This window comes from Eucyclogobius newberryi, unplaced genomic scaffold (genome assembly GCF_026437365.1).
Source record: "Eucyclogobius newberryi isolate DKJ021-1_F unplaced genomic scaffold, fEucNew1.0.hap1 SCAF_19, whole genome shotgun sequence".
In the NCBI taxonomy this organism is placed as follows: Eukaryota; Metazoa; Chordata; class Actinopteri; order Gobiiformes; family Gobiidae; genus Eucyclogobius; species Eucyclogobius newberryi.
In genome coordinates, this window is record NW_027315823.1 from 8,563,260 (window position 1) to 8,584,344 (window position 21,085).

At 42.5% G+C, this 21,085-nt stretch overlaps 1 protein-coding gene across 1 annotated transcript; it reads right to left on the minus strand.

Annotated features, from left to right (window-relative positions):
- Positions 1 to 1,490: 1,490 nt before the first annotated feature.
- adamts9 (ADAM metallopeptidase with thrombospondin type 1 motif, 9) lies at positions 1,491 to 20,754 on the minus strand. The gene is made up of 39 exons (XM_072451628.1): positions 20,551 to 20,754; positions 19,885 to 20,303; positions 19,171 to 19,333; positions 18,139 to 18,479; positions 17,594 to 17,677; positions 17,388 to 17,512; positions 17,231 to 17,271; positions 17,053 to 17,158; positions 16,142 to 16,288; positions 15,910 to 16,051; positions 15,676 to 15,780; positions 15,002 to 15,147; positions 14,638 to 14,819; positions 14,428 to 14,564; positions 14,128 to 14,245; positions 13,946 to 14,041; positions 13,688 to 13,854; positions 13,436 to 13,565; positions 13,118 to 13,244; positions 12,830 to 13,040; positions 12,590 to 12,754; positions 12,287 to 12,448; positions 11,546 to 11,665; positions 10,666 to 10,773; positions 10,424 to 10,591; positions 9,727 to 9,975; positions 9,468 to 9,629; positions 9,105 to 9,281; positions 6,068 to 6,238; positions 5,137 to 5,313; positions 4,179 to 4,349; positions 3,913 to 4,107; positions 3,318 to 3,450; positions 3,084 to 3,178; positions 2,808 to 2,902; positions 2,604 to 2,737; positions 2,319 to 2,407; positions 2,137 to 2,241; positions 1,491 to 1,619 (listed from the first exon to the last, which is right to left on the minus strand). Exons 1-39 carry the CDS (start codon positions 20,639 to 20,641, stop codon positions 1,530 to 1,532), a joined length of 5,844 nt encoding a protein of 1,947 aa, XP_072307729.1. The 5' UTR covers positions 20,642 to 20,754; the 3' UTR covers positions 1,491 to 1,529.
- Positions 20,755 to 21,085: the final 331 nt, after the last annotated feature.

The window sequence follows — 21,085 nt, forward strand, 5'->3', positions numbered from 1 at the left end:
ATGATGTAATGCTACGGCACATTATTACAAATATATTTGTGTTCACCTCTGGTCAGAAGCCATTGGTGGAGAAATATCTTGTGTGATCTGTCCATCAAGAACACTCGAGTCTAAAAAATGCTATGATTTGAAATAAAAAATAAATAAAAAGATGTATTAAGACAGTGATTAACACTTTGGCATTGACACAGTTATTAGTGAGGGTGTTTAATTAATGAATTTATAGATTTGATCTATATATGAACTTAACTTTATTTAATCACATACAAGTCATGCTTTATATGGCACCAATCACATAGATTGTACGTACATTCATTAAAAGGAATAGACAAACAGATTATTAAAAATGTTCTCTGTAAAAATGTGTCATTATTGCATACATACTATGTACATTCACAAGAAAAGTGAAATAAATAATTATAAAATAGAGCATGTGGTTAAGAAATACAGTACAAATGGCAATACAATGAATAACTTCAAAACCAAATGTCCCTTCATTATCATACAAGCCCTGAGAAGAAAATTTGATTTCAAAATACTGCTGGAGTCTTCATAAATTATCTCAACATTAAAAACAATTCCCTTTGTGATTCAGCTGATATAACAACATGACTGTAGAAATAGCACCATGCACTTTACGTATTGACTTGACTTGAGTTGAATTGGCTTTGTAGTTCTGTATCTTTATAAAAAAAATAAAACAAAAAACACACAAAATAAATGTACCCTGATTTTACATCAATCAACACAACATTTAAGCAAAAAAAACAGACAATAGTGCACATATCAAACATTATTACTACATGTGCCACTTTAAAATGAACCATTTATTTATTGCTCATTTACAGTCCCAGTAATATGCAAATGGTCCTAATGTTTTGCCTGATCATTGTACACAATGGACGGTTAACAACACAATACTTGAGTACTTGCAGTACATGGACATAGACTCCACCGTGTTTGTTTGAAAAAATAATTATGTAATGGTATTTGATAACTACACTTTTATGCCTGAAATGTGCTTTCAGATGAGACAATCAGCCACATTTGGTAAACGTGTTGTTTACTTTATAATTTAATGTGTTAATAATGTTTAAATAAAGACTGATTTATGCACGGAAAGCCCAAGGTAACCCACATTAAAAAAGCTATAGCCTTTTTGAAGAAAATAGAAAAGAGCTGTAAAGGATACAAGGACCAATGCTGAATAAATATATAAACATTTTCTGAAATTACACTGTAGAATACAAAATATTACAATACAATAAATAAGTCCCTACTATGCACAGGTGTGTACATGATTGTATTTACACTATAAACACAGAGGTAATAAGATGAACGGAGAACAAGGAGGAAATATCTTTGTACAAGAAACCAAAGTGTACACAGTATTTGACAAAGAGTTACCCTTACTGCAGCACTTGTTTACTTTCAGGTTTAACGCTATACCGTAAATAAAAAGAAAGGAGAGAGAGAGAAAGAAGGAGAGAGGATTGTGCATTCTATGGTAGTTTTCATGTGTGATGCATCTATGCCAGAGCCACAGGCAGATGGGAGACAGCAGATGGAGTACATTTACCACAGTAGCCTCCACATATTCCTGACACTCTGCTGCCCTCCTGTGGACAAAAGAGGGAAAACACTGTGAAAACAATACACTATGTGGAATCTTCATTGTAGATTATTGCATGGCAATGTAAACTGAGAGGAGGTGAATGTTCTCACCAGTGCATCATTCAATTATATACTTAATAAAATATTAAAAACAAAGACTGCACGTGGCACTTCACTCTGAGCTAATAGCTCTACTATTCTAGCTGCAGCAGGAAACGCCATGACTGAAGTTCCACTATCTCCATGCCTGGTTGGAGTAATATTATTATTAAAACCTAATTCCAACTCTAATCTTACCCATCTTAACCATGTAGCTATGGTAAATTAATAAATAGTTCCTAGTTTTCTTTTTAAAATGTTTATATCTTTGGAGTGGAGCTCCACTCTGCAGCCATGGTGACAAACCTCCACCACGGCGACTGGAGCGAGACTTGAAATTCTCATTTTGAATTCAAAAGAAACACCAGATATGCATTTCTGTTTTTTTTTTTTTTTTCAAAAAGAATGCATAATGAGATTTACCTGTGATTTATGTATATCAGCCACTGCGTAGTTGCCATGGGTAATCCATGAGGTGTCGTCTGCCACTTTAAAGCCAGTTCCAGAGAGGTTAAGCCGGAATTGTCCCTGAAATAGAGGACATTTTAGGGAGCAGTTCTGCTACATACAAACAGTATCCTGCTTACAATATTGAATAGTCCCACCTGTGGACAGTGGCTGGCACTGTAGCAGTCACCAGCTGTAGCAAAAGGAATTTTCTGTCCTCGAGTAAAAGCAAAATGCCAATCAGTTGCTAAGAAGGAAAACAAAAATTTCAATTATTTTTTTCAGTAATGGATTCCCTGGATGAATTTGCCAAACTAATATGCCATTTTAATTTAAAAGAACTTGAAAGGTGACATTTAGCGACTGTAAATAATAGTTTTACTTCCAGTGTCATTCAGTGGGTTGGTTTAGGCTTAAGATGTGTGTGTGGATCAGTAACTCACTGATGATGTTCATGGAGCTGATATCCAGGCGGACTTTGGAGAAGGTGCTCATTCCCGCGGCCTTGTAGTCTTTGCGACAATCACAATCTTCTCTGTTTGAGCCGTTTGCTGGGCACAGGGTTGGATCATTGAGTCTGGAATATATACAGCAAACATTATTATTTTACTCCAGGGGCTAGGTTTAAATTGTATATCTTCATTTACCTAAAGCCAAAGATCTCAGAGAAATTCTCCCCTTCACCCGTTGTCAGGGTGATATACTCCTGAGGCATCTCTGTCTGCATTCCTGCACAGTAGACCTAAGACGCAGTAGGGAGAGGAGAGGGGTGAGAGGTGAAGGGTCAAAGAGAGTGGAAAGTTAATAAAACAAAACAAAAACAGAGAAAGTGAGAAGTCAAACAAAAAAAAGGACAAGATGGAAACAAAAATGATACTTGTTTTATTGTGTGAAATTTGATAGGAATAGACTTTAGATTAAACCTTGAGCGCGTTCCCTTGAATGTTGAGGACATGTTCACCGTCTGGGAGTGGTCCCTTGAGGCTCAGGACATCCAGGCAGCTCTGAGGCAAATGACCTAATCACATAAGCAACAAATGTGACATGTAACACCATAATCACAAAAATAGAAATACAAATTAACAACCGGTAAAAATTGCAGTTGAACTACTCTTGAAACAGAGGTATTTATGTATTATTTCTTTCTGTGCACTCACACGTCAGATGGTTTTTGCAGGCTTTTCTAGACTCTGGTATTACATCTGGTGAACACCTCTGGCTTTGCTGTCCATCTGCGTCCACACACTGCACCGTCCTCTCCACAACACCGGCTCCACAGCTCACGGAGCACTGCAGGTAATGCAAAAGCAAAGCAGCCTACGTTATGTAAAAATAGTTATCCCTGAGGTGCTATTTTGACTTTTTCTCTCAACACAAGCCTGTTTCTTTGCATTTAATGTATGTAGCAATGTGTTTTTGCAATTCATTATTTGTGCTCATTTCTTTGTGTGTTTTCCACATTCTGAACGTGCTGTAATGATAATATAATGTCCTGACACGTATATCATGTTATTCAGGAACACCACAGACCAGTTTTACAGTTTCCATTTGATAAATACCATCACTTGTTTATTTTATCTGTACATTATTGTGTATTGTACGTGCTGTCCCCCCCTGTCTGTAAATACCCCCCCCCCCCCCCCCCCCTTTTTGAATGTCAAAGCGTCTTTGGGTCCCTGAAAAGCGCTATATAAATAAAAGATGTATTATTATTATATTAAATATGGCAACACACATATTTTAGGGTCTTACTTGCCCCCAGCTTCCAACCCTCCATTCTTGCGCTTGTGCACATGGCCGTGTGTTGCAGGGCATGTAGCTCTCTGGAGGGGTCCCGGGGCAGCTGGACAGAGACTGAGGGCTGTACTCATAGTTTTCATTCTCCACATGGACCTCGCTACAGGAGACCAGGCGATGGCGGTAACCCTGTCCACAGCTCACTGAGCACTGCAGTGTGAATGACAGAGAATGAGAGGCTGGTTCTGTTCTCTCTGATGAGGACAGTGTCTCTGACGTACCTCAGACCAGTCCCCGGAGATCCAGATGTACTCGCAGGCATGAGTGTTGCAGCTCTCTATATGCGGCGCTTTGATTTGGTTCACACAGTACATGTCATGCACCTCCTGGTCCTTATAGTCCACACACTGCAGGCCCCGCTGTCGATGGCCGGATCCACAGGACTTACTGCACTAGAGTCAACAAGACACACGCAGTAGTGTTTAATGCTGTGTACAAATATTGTGTTTGGTGACTGTTGTACAATATATGAAGTTGTGTTTATAGTGTCTGCTGTTTTTCATTGTGCCATTGACATTTCTTCATTGAGACAATAAAGGCTTATTTTATCTGTACTGATATAATAACATCCTGCTGTTAATGGGACCACTTGGTCAGGAACTTCCACAAACTTTCCACACTAATGAGAGCCTTCTTTAGAAGACATATCATGCTGTTCCATGACCCACATTCAATTCAAGAGACGTGTGCTGCAGCTGCATGCTTCCTTCTTATATTCTCCAATCTAAATGAGAAGTTATAGCCCTGAGCTGCAGCTGAACTCACAACAGGAATGTAGTCTAAAATCACTTTTATTTAAGGGCTTAGTAATGTTAACATATTCTCAGAAATAGAGAAGAAATGGTCAAATCAGATACTTGATTGAATTGAATGAAGCAGTGCTCTGTAGTAGAGCTGGAGCGGCTCTGATCATAAAGTAAACACGTTACATACTCACATTAAGATAAAAAATAAACACTCGTACAGAAGTAATGATTTCTATCTGTTATTGGCATATTTGGTAATGGCACTAAACCCCTGAATTCATCAATTGGATAAAATAAGCTCCATGTGATGGCTCTGAGGGTAGAGCCTCCTCCCTCCTCTTGGCCTCCTTCCTCTAACCCCACTCTCTCTCTCACTCACTCAGACGCAGCAGAGGAGAAGCAGCCTCTACACAGTGTGTCACAGAGAACTCACTGCGTGCCACGGCCCCTCTTTCCAGCGGTAGTGTGAGGGGCAATCTGCCACACGGCAGCTCTGGCTAGTAGAAGGTCTGGTGCGAGGGGAACAGCCACTCTCCACCGGGCTGCGCCGCTCTCCAGTCTGGCAAAAGACTTCCCGTCGCTGGACTCCATCTCCACATGTCACTGAGCACTGGGGGTGAAATAGGTAAGGACTATTTTCACTGTTTCTCAGGGTTACACTTACTATATTAATACTAGTTATTGTTGTATGTTGAAGTGAAAATAATAATAAAGCCAATGCACGTCTCTCAAGATTTCTGCAACCACCAGCATCAAAGAAAACCATTCTGTTGTGAAAGATCCTTCTACTGTATATACATGTGATATTTGCAGTACTTTTCTTACATTCATTCAGGTCATTCATTCGGAGGCAGATGAGTCCTGTGCTGCTCATATACAGTAAGTGTACAAAATACTGCATGTTAGGTGAGCCAATTGTACCACAGGTGACAGAAGTGACCAGCAGCCACATGTGGAGGACTATTTCCTCTTGCCCTCAGTCCAGTCACCAGCTGTCCCGGGCTGTCTGAGACTGTCATATGGAGGACACATGCACGGAACTCAACGTGAAGAAAGACATTCGGCTGATAAAGAGCCGTGTGCATAATGTCATCACAAGTACTTCAGGCAAGAAAGGTTTTGGATAACTTCTACAATCTGGTCAAGTACTCGAGTAGGATTATGGGGGAAGAGCAGGAGGAAAGGGATGGAAAGCAATAGAAATGTGGGACTAAAATGAAGTTTACGCTGGCTGGTGTTAATGTTTTGGACCATATACAGGCTGCTCTCCACTTTTTTCCTTTTCTTGCTGCTTATTTTCAGACAACCCAAGACAGGCTTGTTTTGGGTGGCACAGGGAATAACGGTCACGGGTCAAGACTTACATCCTCCCAGTCCCCGGTCGCCCACTTGGGGCAGTGTCCTCCTCGGCAGCGCCTCTGTCTGCTGGGCTTTGCAGAAATGTGCTGGCAGTTCTGATCTGGGACGCCACGCCCCGATCCTGTCACACAATTCACCTTACGGTACTTAAAACCTCTTCCACAGGATGCAGAACACTATGGAATAAAAGAATACAAGTTTTAATTGTGATAAGCTCACAAATGACACTTTCAATATCTATTTGATGTGTTGTGCTTTGCTTATTGAGCTTTGCCTCAATATTATTTTTGAAACGAGGGGATGAAAAGAGGGAGGCTCACCCGGCAGTGTTGTGTTTCACTTCCGAGTTGTTTTTGAGAGGCTAACACATTCTGACAGGCTGGAAAGTTGTGTTGTGCTTGGATAATCAAGGGGGTGTTGCGTGTGGGATGGATTGGAACTGACAGGCCCAAAGTTGAATGAGTGCGGGGCCCAGTGAGTGCTTCAGTGAGCCTTAATACTGACTATGAACTCTCACCTCATTCAGGGTGAGTTCATTGATGAGGGCAATTCTGATTACAGTTTACACACATTCATATTAATATTTAAATAAACGCATATACAAAACAGTGTATTCTTTTTTGTTTCTATATGATAAAACTTCTAATGTCTTAAATGTAAAAAATAAAATAAAAATGTGGACGTTATATCAATTGGATTTTCTGAAAGGACTTGTTCTTATGTCCCGCTGACATTTTCTACTGGAAATATCCACATTTTAAGGTGTTTTCCCCTTTCATGGGACCTCAGGGATTTCCCAGAAGTCAAACTGATGCTAATGCAGTGAATGGGCGCGAGAGGCCTCCTCTGATCAAACATGACCTCTGACCCACTGCACATCCCTACAGTGGCCTGCTCTTCACTGAAGTCACTCTTACTGGTCCAGTGGCCCGGTCAGCATTAGGGGCCAAAGGGGACCATTCCTCCTGGTGAAATGCATGTTCTAGCTTTATGAATGAATAAATATAATGTTAAAGCAGATGATGAGTCTGAAGTCAAACTGCATGTCTTACACGCAACAGAATGAACTGTGAGTCAGAGTAGAAATGTGAGTAGTAATCTGGCAGAAAGATTAGATAAACTTGTGGTAAAAAATATACTAAAAAGCTAGATTTATGTGAAAAATGTTCCATTTGAACTGAAGTGGGACAGTTAATGTATGTGACAAAATAGTCAAAAAAGGAAAAAAGCCGTTGATAGTACCTCGACTTCTCTTTAATTAAAATCTTTTTTTTTCTCAAAATAAACACAGTCAAACATATTCATATAAAATTAAATACTGACAATACATCGTAATAAAAACAATAAATACAAGTAATAATTACATAAATATACAATTTCTTGTACAGAAACTAATACTGCCATTTGTGAAAAAGAAAATACAATATATACTTATTAGAACCTGTGGATTTGGCGTTAGAGCTGTACCTCTGTAGCACCAAAATAAACTGACAAATAAATGTAACATTTTTACATTGACCTCGGCGTGCAACTCTTAAAGGTTGCTTGCTTGTAATCACACATGGGATCTATTATGTACAGTAGTTGTATTTAGTAAATGAGCACAGTAAAAGGCACTCACTGCTGATTTAACAGGCCCTTAAAATAAGGTGTAATGTCAGCAAAGACATTTATGACCAAGGGGAATCAGCCGGGTGGGCTGTACAGACATGCTGCCCCCACTGCAGATACCATATGAGGTTTAACTGGCCTCAAAGGGTGGTCAACATGAGAAGGAAGAAGAAACACAGTGTGGAACTATGCAAGAGCAGTGCAAGGCAGCCCTAACAACCCATGTTTCAATCCACCTAAGACACCGACTCTCTCCAGTGCAGGGAGCGGGGGTGCAGTGGGGGGCAGTCATATCAGACACTGAGGTAGACATAATGTTGGCTCAGAGTAAGAGCTCCACAAACAAAGCTCTAGTAACTTCCCCTGTGGTCGCCTTCAGTATTTGACAACTACATAGTTCTGTTGAAGGTCAGGCTCAACAGGCCAACAGGGTTTTTGTTATGGAGCAATTATAAAACACACATTGATTATATAAAACACAAGAGTCACAATATAGCCTATTAATTAAACATGTTTTGTCATAAAAATGATATTTAATTAGTATTATTTCCCTTGTGTCTCATCGTAAAATACTGGTTTAATGGCTACTTGAGATGATTGTGAGGTATTTCTGAGCATATAGCAATTTTATCTAAACCATGTACAAACTATGGAGCAAAAGCAACCTTAAATATTATAAATATACATATGTTAAGCACCTTTGTAACAAATTATTTCAGACATACTGTGTTGCAGGTTAAAAAATAACAACAAAACTGTACGCACAGTTTAGACCAACATGGTCAATGCATATGGATGTATATTGGATACAGTAGATGTTTGTTCTAAGATACTGGGTATGTCTGGAATGGTCTTTGGAATTTTAACCATAAGTGCTTCAAAACTGTAAGATAATATCTTACACAAACCACCATTTCCAATAAATAGCAAGTGCTTTAAGACATAATTGTAGTGATTGACATTGTATATTTTGGACAATGTGTCATCACATATTCTGTAATTAGGGATCTTTCTTTGGCTAAAATATGAAAAGTTGTCTGCTGTATATTTCACTGTATATATTCCTGATATACAAAACATTCATTTGCAATGTCAAATAAACAATTATTGGTTAAATGTTAGAGTATATAAGCTAAATAATCTAAAATAATTTATTGCTATTTACAATAACTGTAATAAATTATATTTGAAATGAATACTTAATAAAACTATGATGTGTACAAAGGTATATTAGATTGAAGTACTGGCAGACTCAGTCCTGTGTTGACTATGCAAGCACATGTAGCAAGCACCAAGCCCAACAGAGGCTATTTTCCCTATATCTTACCACAGAAGTGACCAGTTTCAGAGCCCAGAGTGGGGCAGGAAAAGAAAGAGGTGAAGTGAAGAATGGGAAGATAAGCAGAAGTGATGTTTGTTTTATGAGCGTACCGAGCTCCAGGGGTCTGTGCTCCAGTGAGGGCCTGAAGGGCATGGCTGAGTATTGCACTGCTCCCGGTCCGGGGGCTTGTCGTGGATCTCACAGCTCAGGTCATTGAAGCGCTCGCCATTTGGACGTTGACAAACCACAAGTCTTGTCTTAATTCCACCTCCACATGGCTTGGTGCACTGCAAAAGGATGTTGAAAATGGTCTTTGAGTCAAAGTGGTTTCATATACAAAATCTTTGTCCCAGTGGCCATTTAGTAAAAATCTAGATCCATATCAAATGAGAAATAATAATAACAATATTAATTTGCACTCACACCATCACACTATAAAAAATCTCAAAGAGTAAGAAGTGTTTTGATGGTACCTCTCCCCAGTCGCCGTATATCCACTGTGGACATGGGCCTGCCTCACAGGAGCGCTGCTCACTCGGCCTGCTGCGCTCTTCACAGCTGTTTGCAGGGTAACCATTCTCATCCTGGCACACGACCACTCGTCGCTGAAAGCCCCCTGCACAAGTGCTGGAGCACTATGGTCAGACACACATCCCACACAGTTAAACATAGAAAGACTAGAACCTCTAAACCTCTTCTAGCCTCTACAAGACGCCAGGACGTAAAGCTCACCGCTCCCCAGGGGCCTGTCCTCCACTGGTGAGCCTGGTTGTGGGGAAGGCTGTTCCTCGCACTGCTGTTGGGTGAGGACGGGGTCAATCGTGGGTCACTTGAGCGGGATGGACACTGAGACATAGCACAGTCCTGCTGGGTGTTTGGACGATCATCCAGGTCACACTCACTGGCATCCACTTCCTGCTCATTGAAATTGACACAGAGCACCTGTCGTGTTGTCTTTCCCTGACCACAGGTCACTGAGCACTGAAACATATCCAAATACAGGTCAACAACCATCTAGATTTCCATGATGGTTTCAATAGTTCAATTGAAACCATCAATAGTTTCAATTTCAGACACATTCTGAATAAAGATGTTTCCTTTGGGAGCGGCCGTGAGCGCCTTTGGCCTGGTGTGCAAGTGTGAGGGTGAACATGGTTGTGTGTGCGGGGGTGTGTGGTGACCAGAGCTGCAGTCTGACTGGACTGTATCACAGAGCTCTGATGAGAACCATCTGTAAACAAAGCTCTGCCTCACTCGAGCCGCTCTGCTGCTCTCATTCTACAGCACTTCACACCACACTTGTTTCTCTCCTAACACAATCCAGCTGAGATAATAATTATGTTTTTGGTCATCGCTCTGCTCTATAAGTACATGATAATGTGAAGTATGGTTAAATACATGAGTTAGATTAGATAGTTATTTTCCTTACTGTTGACCACTCCAATACTTTCCACTGTCCACAGGCCGCCACAGAGCACACTTCTCTTGCTGGGGGTTTTGGGAGGTGGGCACATGCTTGCTCCTCTGCAACACCACCTTGGTTGTCACGACAACTGACATATCGCATACGACTCCCTTTTCCACAGCTGGCACTGCACTGTACCACAGAAAACTAGATCAGCTTAAAGGAATTGTATGGGAATAATTAGAACTTCTGATAAAAACCCAAACCTGTGTCCAGGAGCCATATCTCCACTGGGTTTTCTGGCTCGAGTGAGAGGGCACTTTAGTCCCTGGGGGAACAGGCTGGCTGCTTGGACATTGGGCCACTTCACAGTCCTGTTAAACACAACAAACATGATATACAACAAACAACAGAAAGCCATGATAATAAATATGTTGGATCAGAAAAGCGACAGCTCTGTGCTTTAACCACAGTGTTTCCCATCAACCCCACCCACATTACCAAAACAAGAAATAAGTCGGCTGTCAGTTCAAACTATGGATTGTGGTAGTAAGCCGCTCAGCATAAAGCCCTGATCCCTGTCATAACAGGTCACAGTGCATTGGTATTTGGGCCTCCAATGCCAATGCTCTGCAGTGGCAAACGCCGCCATCATCAGCCGCTGGTCCCTCACCTTCTGCCCTCTGCTGCCCTCTGACCCTTCTCCAAAGGTAAGGCCCATAATCGAGTTAGACAAGCAGTGAGAAGGCGCCACATTCCACTATGAGCCTTATGACAAACGTCACCTATGCTCTCTGTAGGTGTGGGCCATCAAATGTTTAAAAAAAGAAATCGAATAAGTCATATAAAGCAAATTTATCATGTGTCCTTTTCATTTACACTAACAAATTATCTCTTCTGATGGCATTTACTGGCTCTAGTGAGGGGGAATGGCTGGCACAGTGGCCCAGTTCAAAAGCAGAGTGAGGTAAGGCCATTGGCTCTGCTTGGCCAGAAGCTGGAATTCAGACCTGCTGTTACTGGAATGACCACAATCTGACTCAAATGCATTATCACAATTGCATGAAACAAGACGGAAAGCTGACGAAGATCTGAAGTGAACATGTATAAGGTGAAAATTGCAAAGTTTTGTTCTGGTTTTTTTACCTGGGTGTCAGTGGGACGGGTTGCGGCGTTACATTCAGTGTCGTCCATCATAGCACCAAAAGAGCCAACAACACACTTCACTGCTCGCATCTGGTAACCTGGCCCACATGAGGTAGTGCACTGAGTTCAAAGAGAGAAAAAGGGAGCAGAGTGGGAGTATGAGAAAAAGACAAGAAAGCCATTGGAATGACTACAAACTACACAGACGAAAAAGAGTAAATTAGCCCCATCAACAGCCAAATAATTTCTGCACTGCCAAGTCACTGGACCCTCCCCATTTCTCTTCTGCCTCACTGCCTCCAATAAAACAAGGTCAAATCAGTGTGGTGGCAACTTCAACTACCATCTGACTATGCTTCATTTAATGGCTTCAAATGTATCGTTGCATCTGCCCATCCTGGAATGTTCTGGCCCTGTGTGAGGCTTTTTGCAAACACTAAACTATTATACTAAACGTACAATTCATTCATTGTTTGTAAGTTCTATCGTAGATCCTCTTTTTATCGTCAAAGGTGAAATGAGTTTAAATGGTGTGGTGATTTACAGTATACCAACATGCTTTTAATGAGTTACACAGAGATTTCGAAGGCAGCCGCAGTATGTTAAATGTATATACTGCAGTAATAACATGTGAAGGTTGTAAAATGGTTCTGTTGCGACAGCAGTCATGGATCAGATTAACGTAGCTGAGATGTTTTGCCAAACGACACAACATAGTAGATAGAATGGAACTGAACCGACCTGTCCCCAGGGTCCGACCTGCCAAGAGGCACACTCCTGTTGTTGGCACGTCTGAACCGAATCAGGTTTGGCTGAACCACAGTGGTGGTCTTCTAGTCGATCTTCACCAAACTGACACCAAACCTGTCTGTGTTTGTAGCCTTTTCCACATGTAACCAGGCACTACAAAATACAAACACGTGCATGATCGCATACAAAATCCATTTAAGCAATAACGCATAACAAGAGAAGCTGGAAATAATCTCTACTTAAACAAAAAACACATTTTAAACATCTTCAAAAAAGTAATTCAAGAGCAGTCACCTCAGACCAATCCCCACTTTTCCACAGTGGACAGAGGAATTCATTGCAAGATTGGACGGTAAGCTTGTCCCTTTGGCTACACATGCTTTCATCCCCCCCACTTTCTGCAGCCTTTCTGCAGACTGCCCCTCGCTGGCGGGTGCCTCCACCACAACTCTTGGAGCACTACAAAACATGAATGAGTGAGCGCAGAGCAGAGGCACACAAAGAAACAACAGCTTCTATACAGTGCATTCTTACCTCTGACCAAGACGAGTACTCCCAGCCTCCAGGGTTGCAGTTGCCATGGCAGCTTTCCTTGTCATCTGGTTTATGAACGTCGCCGCAGTAACGGTCATCCACCTTTTGAGTCTTACTATCAGCGTGATTTAGTTTGGTGCAGTATATTTCCAGGGTACGGTATCCCGGGCCACACTGGGCAGAGCACTCACTCTTACGGGCTACGTACCACCTGTGTGGAGTCATATCGAGGCGTGAATAATAATGAGCACGTGTTTGTACTGAGAAAGACTTGCTGACGCCACAAACCTGAGTTCACAGTCAGTGTTGCAGGTCTCTGTGATGACCGCTGGCCGGGGTGTACCATGGCACCTCTGGTCAGACACCACAACTCTGTCGGACTCTCGGCTACACACAATCTTTCGCTTGCGTTCACCTGTAGAACAAAGTTACAGAACAACTTAAATGACCATAGCATTGTAAGAAAAAAGACAAATTGAACTGTCCAAGCGTTGTTACAGAGCACTTTGATTGTAGAGCAGTTGCGCCATTCATATTTGCACCCATTTGTTTTGTTTCCATACAGTTATCGGCCAACTTTGCCAGTGTGTTTCGCCTCCTACTCACCTTGGCACAGACGAATGCACTCCTGCCAAGGCCCATACGCATCCCAGAAAAAGTGCTGCGGTCTGTCCTCTATGGGAATGTTAAAAGAGTACCTGACATCTGGGTTGTAAAGATTCCCCACTGACAACACCTGGGAAAATACAGGCTTTTCTTTACACACATGCTCGGTAGACATTCAGGCTGAAGTATAGTTATCAATTAAAGCTGTGAGTCATTTTCCTGCAAAAGTAGACGAAGACGAGGGGGGAATACCTGGACAATAATCTCTTCCTCAATACGCTCAGTGCAGTTGATCCTTTCGATGATATGGTCAGAGCCGCTGTACTCAAGAATAGCATTTCCAACTTTGATTTCCCTTTTGAACATGCTGACCACAAACTCGCCATTAAGAAGGAATTCACCACGGGTCATTGATATGGCTGCAGAGATACATTTATATTAGACTATATATTGTAAAACACAGGCTTACAAATGTACTTGGATAATACTAATTTGACATGTTGTGCTCACCAAGGTAATTGTCATCCTCTGGTTTTCCTGAGTAGCTGTGCTGTCGAATATCTATGTTTGTAGCACCAACGGGTATGCGCACTATTTCATTGTACCCTGTAAAGATAAGGTTTGAAAACAACCGGGAACTACTTGAAGTCATACAGTATTCGTAGCCATTCCCATGCAAGTGTGTGACGTACCATAGCGGACCATGTTGAATGTGCCTGCTATAGGTTTACATGATGAGTTGTCACCTCCACACACACCGCACTTGTCCCTCCTGGCTTTAGAGTTCAGCACGTGGTCACAGCCAGCTTGCTTTATGAATTCAAAACAAAACACTACAATTAGATGTATGTTAATTTCAAAATAAGATCTAGGGTTTGTAAATGCTCAGATGCAGACACAAGGGTGAAAAACAGACTGACATGTGTACCATACCTGGAGTAGAAACACTGTAATCCCCACATTCACACAGACGTCCAAACAAAAGGTCTTACCCTGCACAAGCCCTGGACACAGATGTCATTGGTGTCTGGACTACACGTCGTGCCATCTATAACTCTGTCCCTGAGCTGATAGTAAGCAGTGCTGCCCGCCACCCGGCAGAAGAGCTTACAGCGATCCTTCATCAGGACTGAAAGACAATAGATAAGTCAACCAGAAAACGATCTATTTACTGTGAGTTATTCACCACACAAAAGTCTCACTTCCGCTGTACTTGGGAACCCAGCGGACATTTGGAGGTAGTCCGTTGATGTTAAAATGGCGGCCATCAAAGGCAGCACACTGTTCCTCCCTGAAGTCCTTCTTCTGCCTGGAGCAGGGCTCGGAGTTACAGGAACGAAACTTCATCCGACGGCCCACACAGTACATTCCACCATTTCTGGGCCTGAAGAGAAGGGACGTGAACACATAACTCTGAAAAACTCTGTCTAACTTGCCGGTAGGAAGGTAAAATCTTATTTATAATGCAAATGCAACATCACAAAGGTCTTTTGTGAGCTTACTTCTACTTTATATCAGATTACAAATGTATTTTAGGAATAATGGGAATAGAAATGAACTGCTCACACTGGTCTGTTGCATTCTCGAGCAGCCACCTTGATGCCTCCTCCACATGTGCGGGAACACGTTCCAAAAGGACTCCAAACACCCCATGCTCCTTCTACAGGGGCTGCATCCTGCTCTTTGGCTATGCACAGGCCATGCTTGCAGTGCTGCAAAGGAGTTTAAATGGCAATAAAGGATGTGAGACTGAGTTGAATAAACAATACATGAGCAGACTGCCACAAAAACACAGATGAAACTATATCCATGCAACTGAACATGAACAAGTACAATTCTACAATATCAAGAGAAAAAAAAAACATTGGAACCTGGAAAAGACACAACATAAAAAACAGAAAGGATTGCATTCCATGCATACAGCTCTTTACTCATTACATAACGTAATAACATCTTAAACATAATATGAATACCTTTCAACAGCTCACTCGGGTAAAGCAAAGGTAACGGCAGCATGAACGAAATGTAAAGATTACTGAGGGTGTAGATTTATTTATTTAAATGGACATTGCATATTAATGAACATACAATGTAATTATGGCATTGGCTACTTTTGTTCTTGAATTGCCTTAATTTAAACCTAAATTGAAGTAACTTTTCCACAGCAGTATTACAATGATATACTACTTATCTATGTTTAAACTACCCCAATCTTAACTGTAGATAAATGTAAGATTTACCTTTCCAGGTGCACAGTCAGTGCCATCCGCCCAAGGCATGTGCTGTGTCCTGCAGCCCCTCTGAACCCCGTCTGGACTGGTGCACCACAGGCGGCGACACTGGGTCTGAACAAGAACAACACTCATGTACAGTACATGGTTCATGGTTTCATAAATGTTTCATATATGTTATACACCACATTGTTGCAATGTCAAGTGTGTTAAAACACTTCAGTAATGTGGAGAAACACTCACCATATATGGGCACACCTGTGTTCCTGAGCCGAATATCAATTCGCATTGTTTATTGACACTGTATGCTCGTCCAGGCAGCTCCTGTGAAAGACTATAGGGCCTAGAAACTGGCTCGTCAAGTAAACATTCACCATATCCTGTGCTATTGAGAGAAGAAAAGAGATAAGCAAACATAAAATCCCTAAAAGGTTACAGACATGCTCTATTAATATTAACTGCTTTTGAAACTCACTCAAGGAATTCTGTGATAAATTTCCTACTGCATTTGGACCACATCCAGGGATTTGTGTTATAGTTTAGTGTGGGAGCCATCACATGCTGCTGCACTTTGACTCCATCCTCTTTGCACTTGTTGCTGTCATCATGTGGCATGTTGAACCTGGCAGACAGAAAACAGACCGTACTTACATGTGCAATCCTTTGGCACTTCCCAGTTGTGTAACTTCTAAGCAGCAGACTTTGCATGCATTCTCCTAAATCTCCAATAGGGTGCTCAGGCTCTGGTGCTAGATTGTGCCCAGAATACTCACTGAGCTACTGAGCGGCCCGCTGCACAGGTACCATTCACACTAATCTCTGTGGCTCAAGCTGTCACTGCCTAACGCACAGTTCAACAATCCTCTCTTTTGTTGAGGTCAGAAAGAGTATTTTCTACAGATGACGGCTGTTAGAGTCTGTAACAGTCTCCAGTGCTGCCCACTAACACCACAAGGGACTTTGCACAGACTTAGTAATAGAACAGACTTAGTAATAGAAGGCCCCCTCCTCCCTAAGCAAACTAATTTAGTTTGAACAAAAATGTTTTTAATAAAAATAGAGTAATGTTCTTGAAATGCCTGTTTAAAACGCTGCTATATGTACCTTTGGCATTCCATGTGCTATTCCTTAAAAAACATAAAAAGTGAATAGTGCTTAAATGACCTGAACGCAAAATTGGTTAAACAGACATAAATTTAAGTTTAACTAGGGCTGGATGAAACCTTTTTTTTTTCTTTTTCACAATGTATCTCAGTTTTGATTGTATTATATTTTGTCTGATTAAATACAAACAAAACAGCTTACAGTATTCAGTATTCCCTATACACTGACAATACAGACTTTTAATCGTTGCCATTTAACACAAAAAGCTTAAGGAATACTTACACATGGCCAAGTTCATGGGCAATGGTGAACGCAGTACTGAGGCCGTTATCTTCACTGATACTGCAGCTCCTGTACGGATCACACACCGTTCCCAGCTCTGCAAGCCCTGAATGAGATCTATTATTTAGCTTTTACTCACAAACATTTCAAACCGTAATAACATAATATCAAAACTTACCTAAAGTGTCACATTTATCTCTTGCTCGACAGATGTCTTGCCTGTAAAAGACAGAATAAATCAGGTTAAATTGCACACAATCAACCAACTGACTGCTCCTTTTAGCTTGAGTTTTAGTTACACTAAATAGGGGGTTAAAGATATGATATTCCTGCACCTTGTGATAAGGATGGCTGTGTCATGATGAGAATGATGGTTATCATCTAGACTGTTTTGACTCTGCTGCCAAATGCAGAAGTTTTTTAAAGTGGTCTGTGCATTGAAAGAAATGACTGGACCTTCCTGAAATAAGAAAACCATGTAAATGTAACAGTGATACATAAACAACTGTGACAATAAACCTTATTACTACAATTCAATTACCTGTTCATGGTTAATGATGACCAACTTTACAATCACTATGTTAATGACATTTCCAATGCTGGGGTCTTTGTAGATTGAAGACACCTGTATTTAAAATAGATAATAAGTCTAAAAAGTGTATGTATTACATGTATGTGATGCATTACAACAATGCATCTCTTAAAGGACCATTATCTTTCTATCTATAACAACGTGGTGTTGGGGGATGGTGCTGATAAGTCTGAACTCCTCAGAACACAATCATTGCCAGGACCAAAATATAGGTCATCTTAGTTCCCATTGGGAAGTGAGATGGCCACAGACAACAATGGAAGTTACTATTTGTCTAATTATCAGGAGAATGGGATACATTCAACATAGTAACATATGTTATCCTACAGTTACACGCATTGAGCTGTGAGGAGCCCAGGCTTTCTCGTTATGACGTTTTGCAGATGTTGGAGCTTGAGTAAACACATCTTAAAATCAACTGCCACTTGACCCAATTTTGCCCAGAATGACTGATGAACCCCACTCATATAGATATGCTCCGTGTGAGAACTTACAATGGACATCAACGTGAGAATGTAATGCTGTAAATTGCTGCCATGGTGCTCCACCATTTTGCTGTCAGCGACCAGCATGACTTCAACAAAGCGCGGGTAGGAGAGGAAACGCTTTGATCTCCTGTGAGGTCCGGAGTCACCGCTGCTATCATTTGAGGGTCTAGCACTGCTCGAATTGCTGCTTTCTGAAGTAAGAAGGGCTCCACTGGCTAGTCCAGAACTCAACGACTCGATGTCACTGAACATATTCGAGCTGACCACAGGCACGGCAGAAGAAGCAGAGGTGACACCAGCAGCTGGCTTCCTCCTGCGTGTGTGTCTTTTATGTCTTTGTTTATGCCCTACAAAAAAAAAACAGAAGCACTTGTAACACTATAGCAAACAGAACAATGCAGTCACTTTTTTTTCCAGTTTCAAGTTAAAATGGGAGCATTGAGGGCAAAAAGATCAGGCTAGGTAAAGCTGGCATCCAGCCATAACAAAAATCAAGAATAAACTGTAGTGGCAGACTTAAGAGGGGGCAGGAGACCTAAAAAGATTCTTTGGTTATCTGCCATTTAACTTGACTCCTCAACCTTCCGGCAGAATCCAAAGTCTTTCTGGATCAACTCTGAATCATTGCGGTAGCATTTATACTCGATATGATGAATGGGCAGAGCATCCTTTCATTTATACTATCACGATGTAAAAATATTCAACAATACGACACAACAAAATGATACAGGTCAGATGTGATGGTTGAAACGTCTTTGAGTATCCTTCTGCTCCGTGCATCTGCATGACGGTCTTATCAAAGAGCAAGAGGAAGTCCAGAGTCAACAGGACATGGAGGCAGTAAACTGAGATGGGATGATACAAGTCTGAACTTCCCAAAGTCTTTTCCTGTGACAGCTGCATACACTCAGGGGCCACATTATTAGGTACACATGTTCTTCAGCTTTGAAATCTAGCGCTGATACATTATAGGTATTATATGCACAACAACGTATTAACACAATTCCCTGTAGGTAACGTGTGTGTGGTGTGTAGTACCTGCTGTGTCACATGTGGAGTTATCCTCAGAGATCACATTTTTGGAAGCAGTTTTCTTATAAACAATATGAGGTTTGACGTGTTCCTCTTCATAGTATTCTCCTTGGTAGTTGTGTAAGGGTTCCACAAAATACTCCCCCTCTGGAGACCTAAAAGTGCCCAGCTGAATATAAACACAAAAAAATACACGTCGTTATCAAACCTTCACACTCCAAACCAAGTCAGTCGTGTTGCACTATCGCTCAGCCTCAGACACATCCCATAAATAATCGTGAAGCGTTTCTTCTCTGATGATTTGTGTGTCAAAGGCCCCTAAAGTCAACCAGGAGCGCGCCGGGGGGAGTGGCCTCTCCGCTATGACGTCAGTCCACTCGTACTCCCGCGTGCAACAACGTGCGTAAACACGTCACCGGCTCCGCCAGAGAGATGCATGGGCGTCAGATACAAGAGCAAAGGGTTCATTAAAGTTGTGAGGAAGCAGGGGCCCGGCTAAGAGCATTCTTCCGCCGGCGAAACACTTTGATTTACAGAAGGCGCCTCCTCTGTACGGGAGCGTCCCATAGGCTCCGGGTTGCTAAGTAACGCCATAAAACGTTTCGCAAACACGCCGGTTGACGCGAAGGATATTTAGTAATGAATTGCTTCACGTTTGAATAAAGTTGTCATTACATTACTGATGGAACTGGATGTTATAATGTCGTGCGTAAAACTCACCAGCCCGGCGCACAGACTGATGGCCGCGGCGTGATCCGAACGCGCGTTTACGTATCCTTTGTAGAAGCAGTGCCGCAGCTCACTGTCCTCCTCCTCCTCCTCCTCTTCCTCCTGCTCCTCCTGCTCCTCCTGCTCTGTTGCAAAACCCGTTACGTTCTCTCCGCGGCTTAGTCCGAGCACTGTCACGGTGTACAGGGGCGCGATGAAAGCCGCGTCGCGCGTGAGGTTCAGGTGGTAGCTCTGTCCGAAGGCGCGGATCCGGTAGTGGATGTTCGGTGAGGCCCAGGGGTCCGGCGCGGGGCCAGAGCGCTCCTCCAAACTGCGCCTTTTCCTCTTGAAGTGCATGCCGGTGGGTAGCTTGTCACCGGATTCATTCACGCGCACGGGGGTTATGATTTCATACGCGCTGGGCTCCTTCCCTGGGGGCCAAACAGTTAAGAAACAAAGTGTCAAAAGAATCCGTGTGTGTTTTTTTTTTCTTTTTGCATTGAATTCATAAAAAGATAAGAAAGTGCAACGCTTTTTTTGTGTGTGTTTTTTTTCTCCTGAGGAAAAACTCTATGGCCGCATTCAAAATTCAAAAATCCATTCATTCACAACCCTCTTTGGTGCCAGAAAAGTAGAAGAGAGAGAGAGAGAGAGAAAACGTGGGCGTCCATACTGTACCTGTAATCGGACTCGAACGCGGTTTGTCCGGTGATGCGACTACACTCTCAGGGAACAGCAGCAGCCCTAGAGCCCAGAGAAGCGCACGCATGATTGTTCAGGGTCAGGAGAGCGCGACAGTGTGTATTCCTGTGCAGATCTGCTCTTGGTCCGGTCGCCCCGGGCTGTCGGCCCTCTGTCCGGCTGTCCACATCCAAACTCGGTTATCCCCGACTCTTGCGCAGCTTATTGGAGGCGGCGGCGGCGGCGGCGGCGGCGGCTGAAACACGGGGTCGGGACGGGAGCGCTCCGCGGAGACCCTGGCGAACACGCATTGTGCACATTCAAGTGGGCTGCTCCGGCACTCGTCTGCGCCGGGCCGTGCGGCTGTTACTGTGCACCAGCTCCGCACAGCGAGGGGCGGGCCCACGCGCGGCAACCACTGTCCCTCAAGTCAGGCCCCTCCCGCGCATCTACCGTGGCGAGGGGTCATTTATGTCCACTAAAGAGGGAATCGACCGTTCTCTGCGTGGTTTAGAGTCGTTTGCTGTGATAG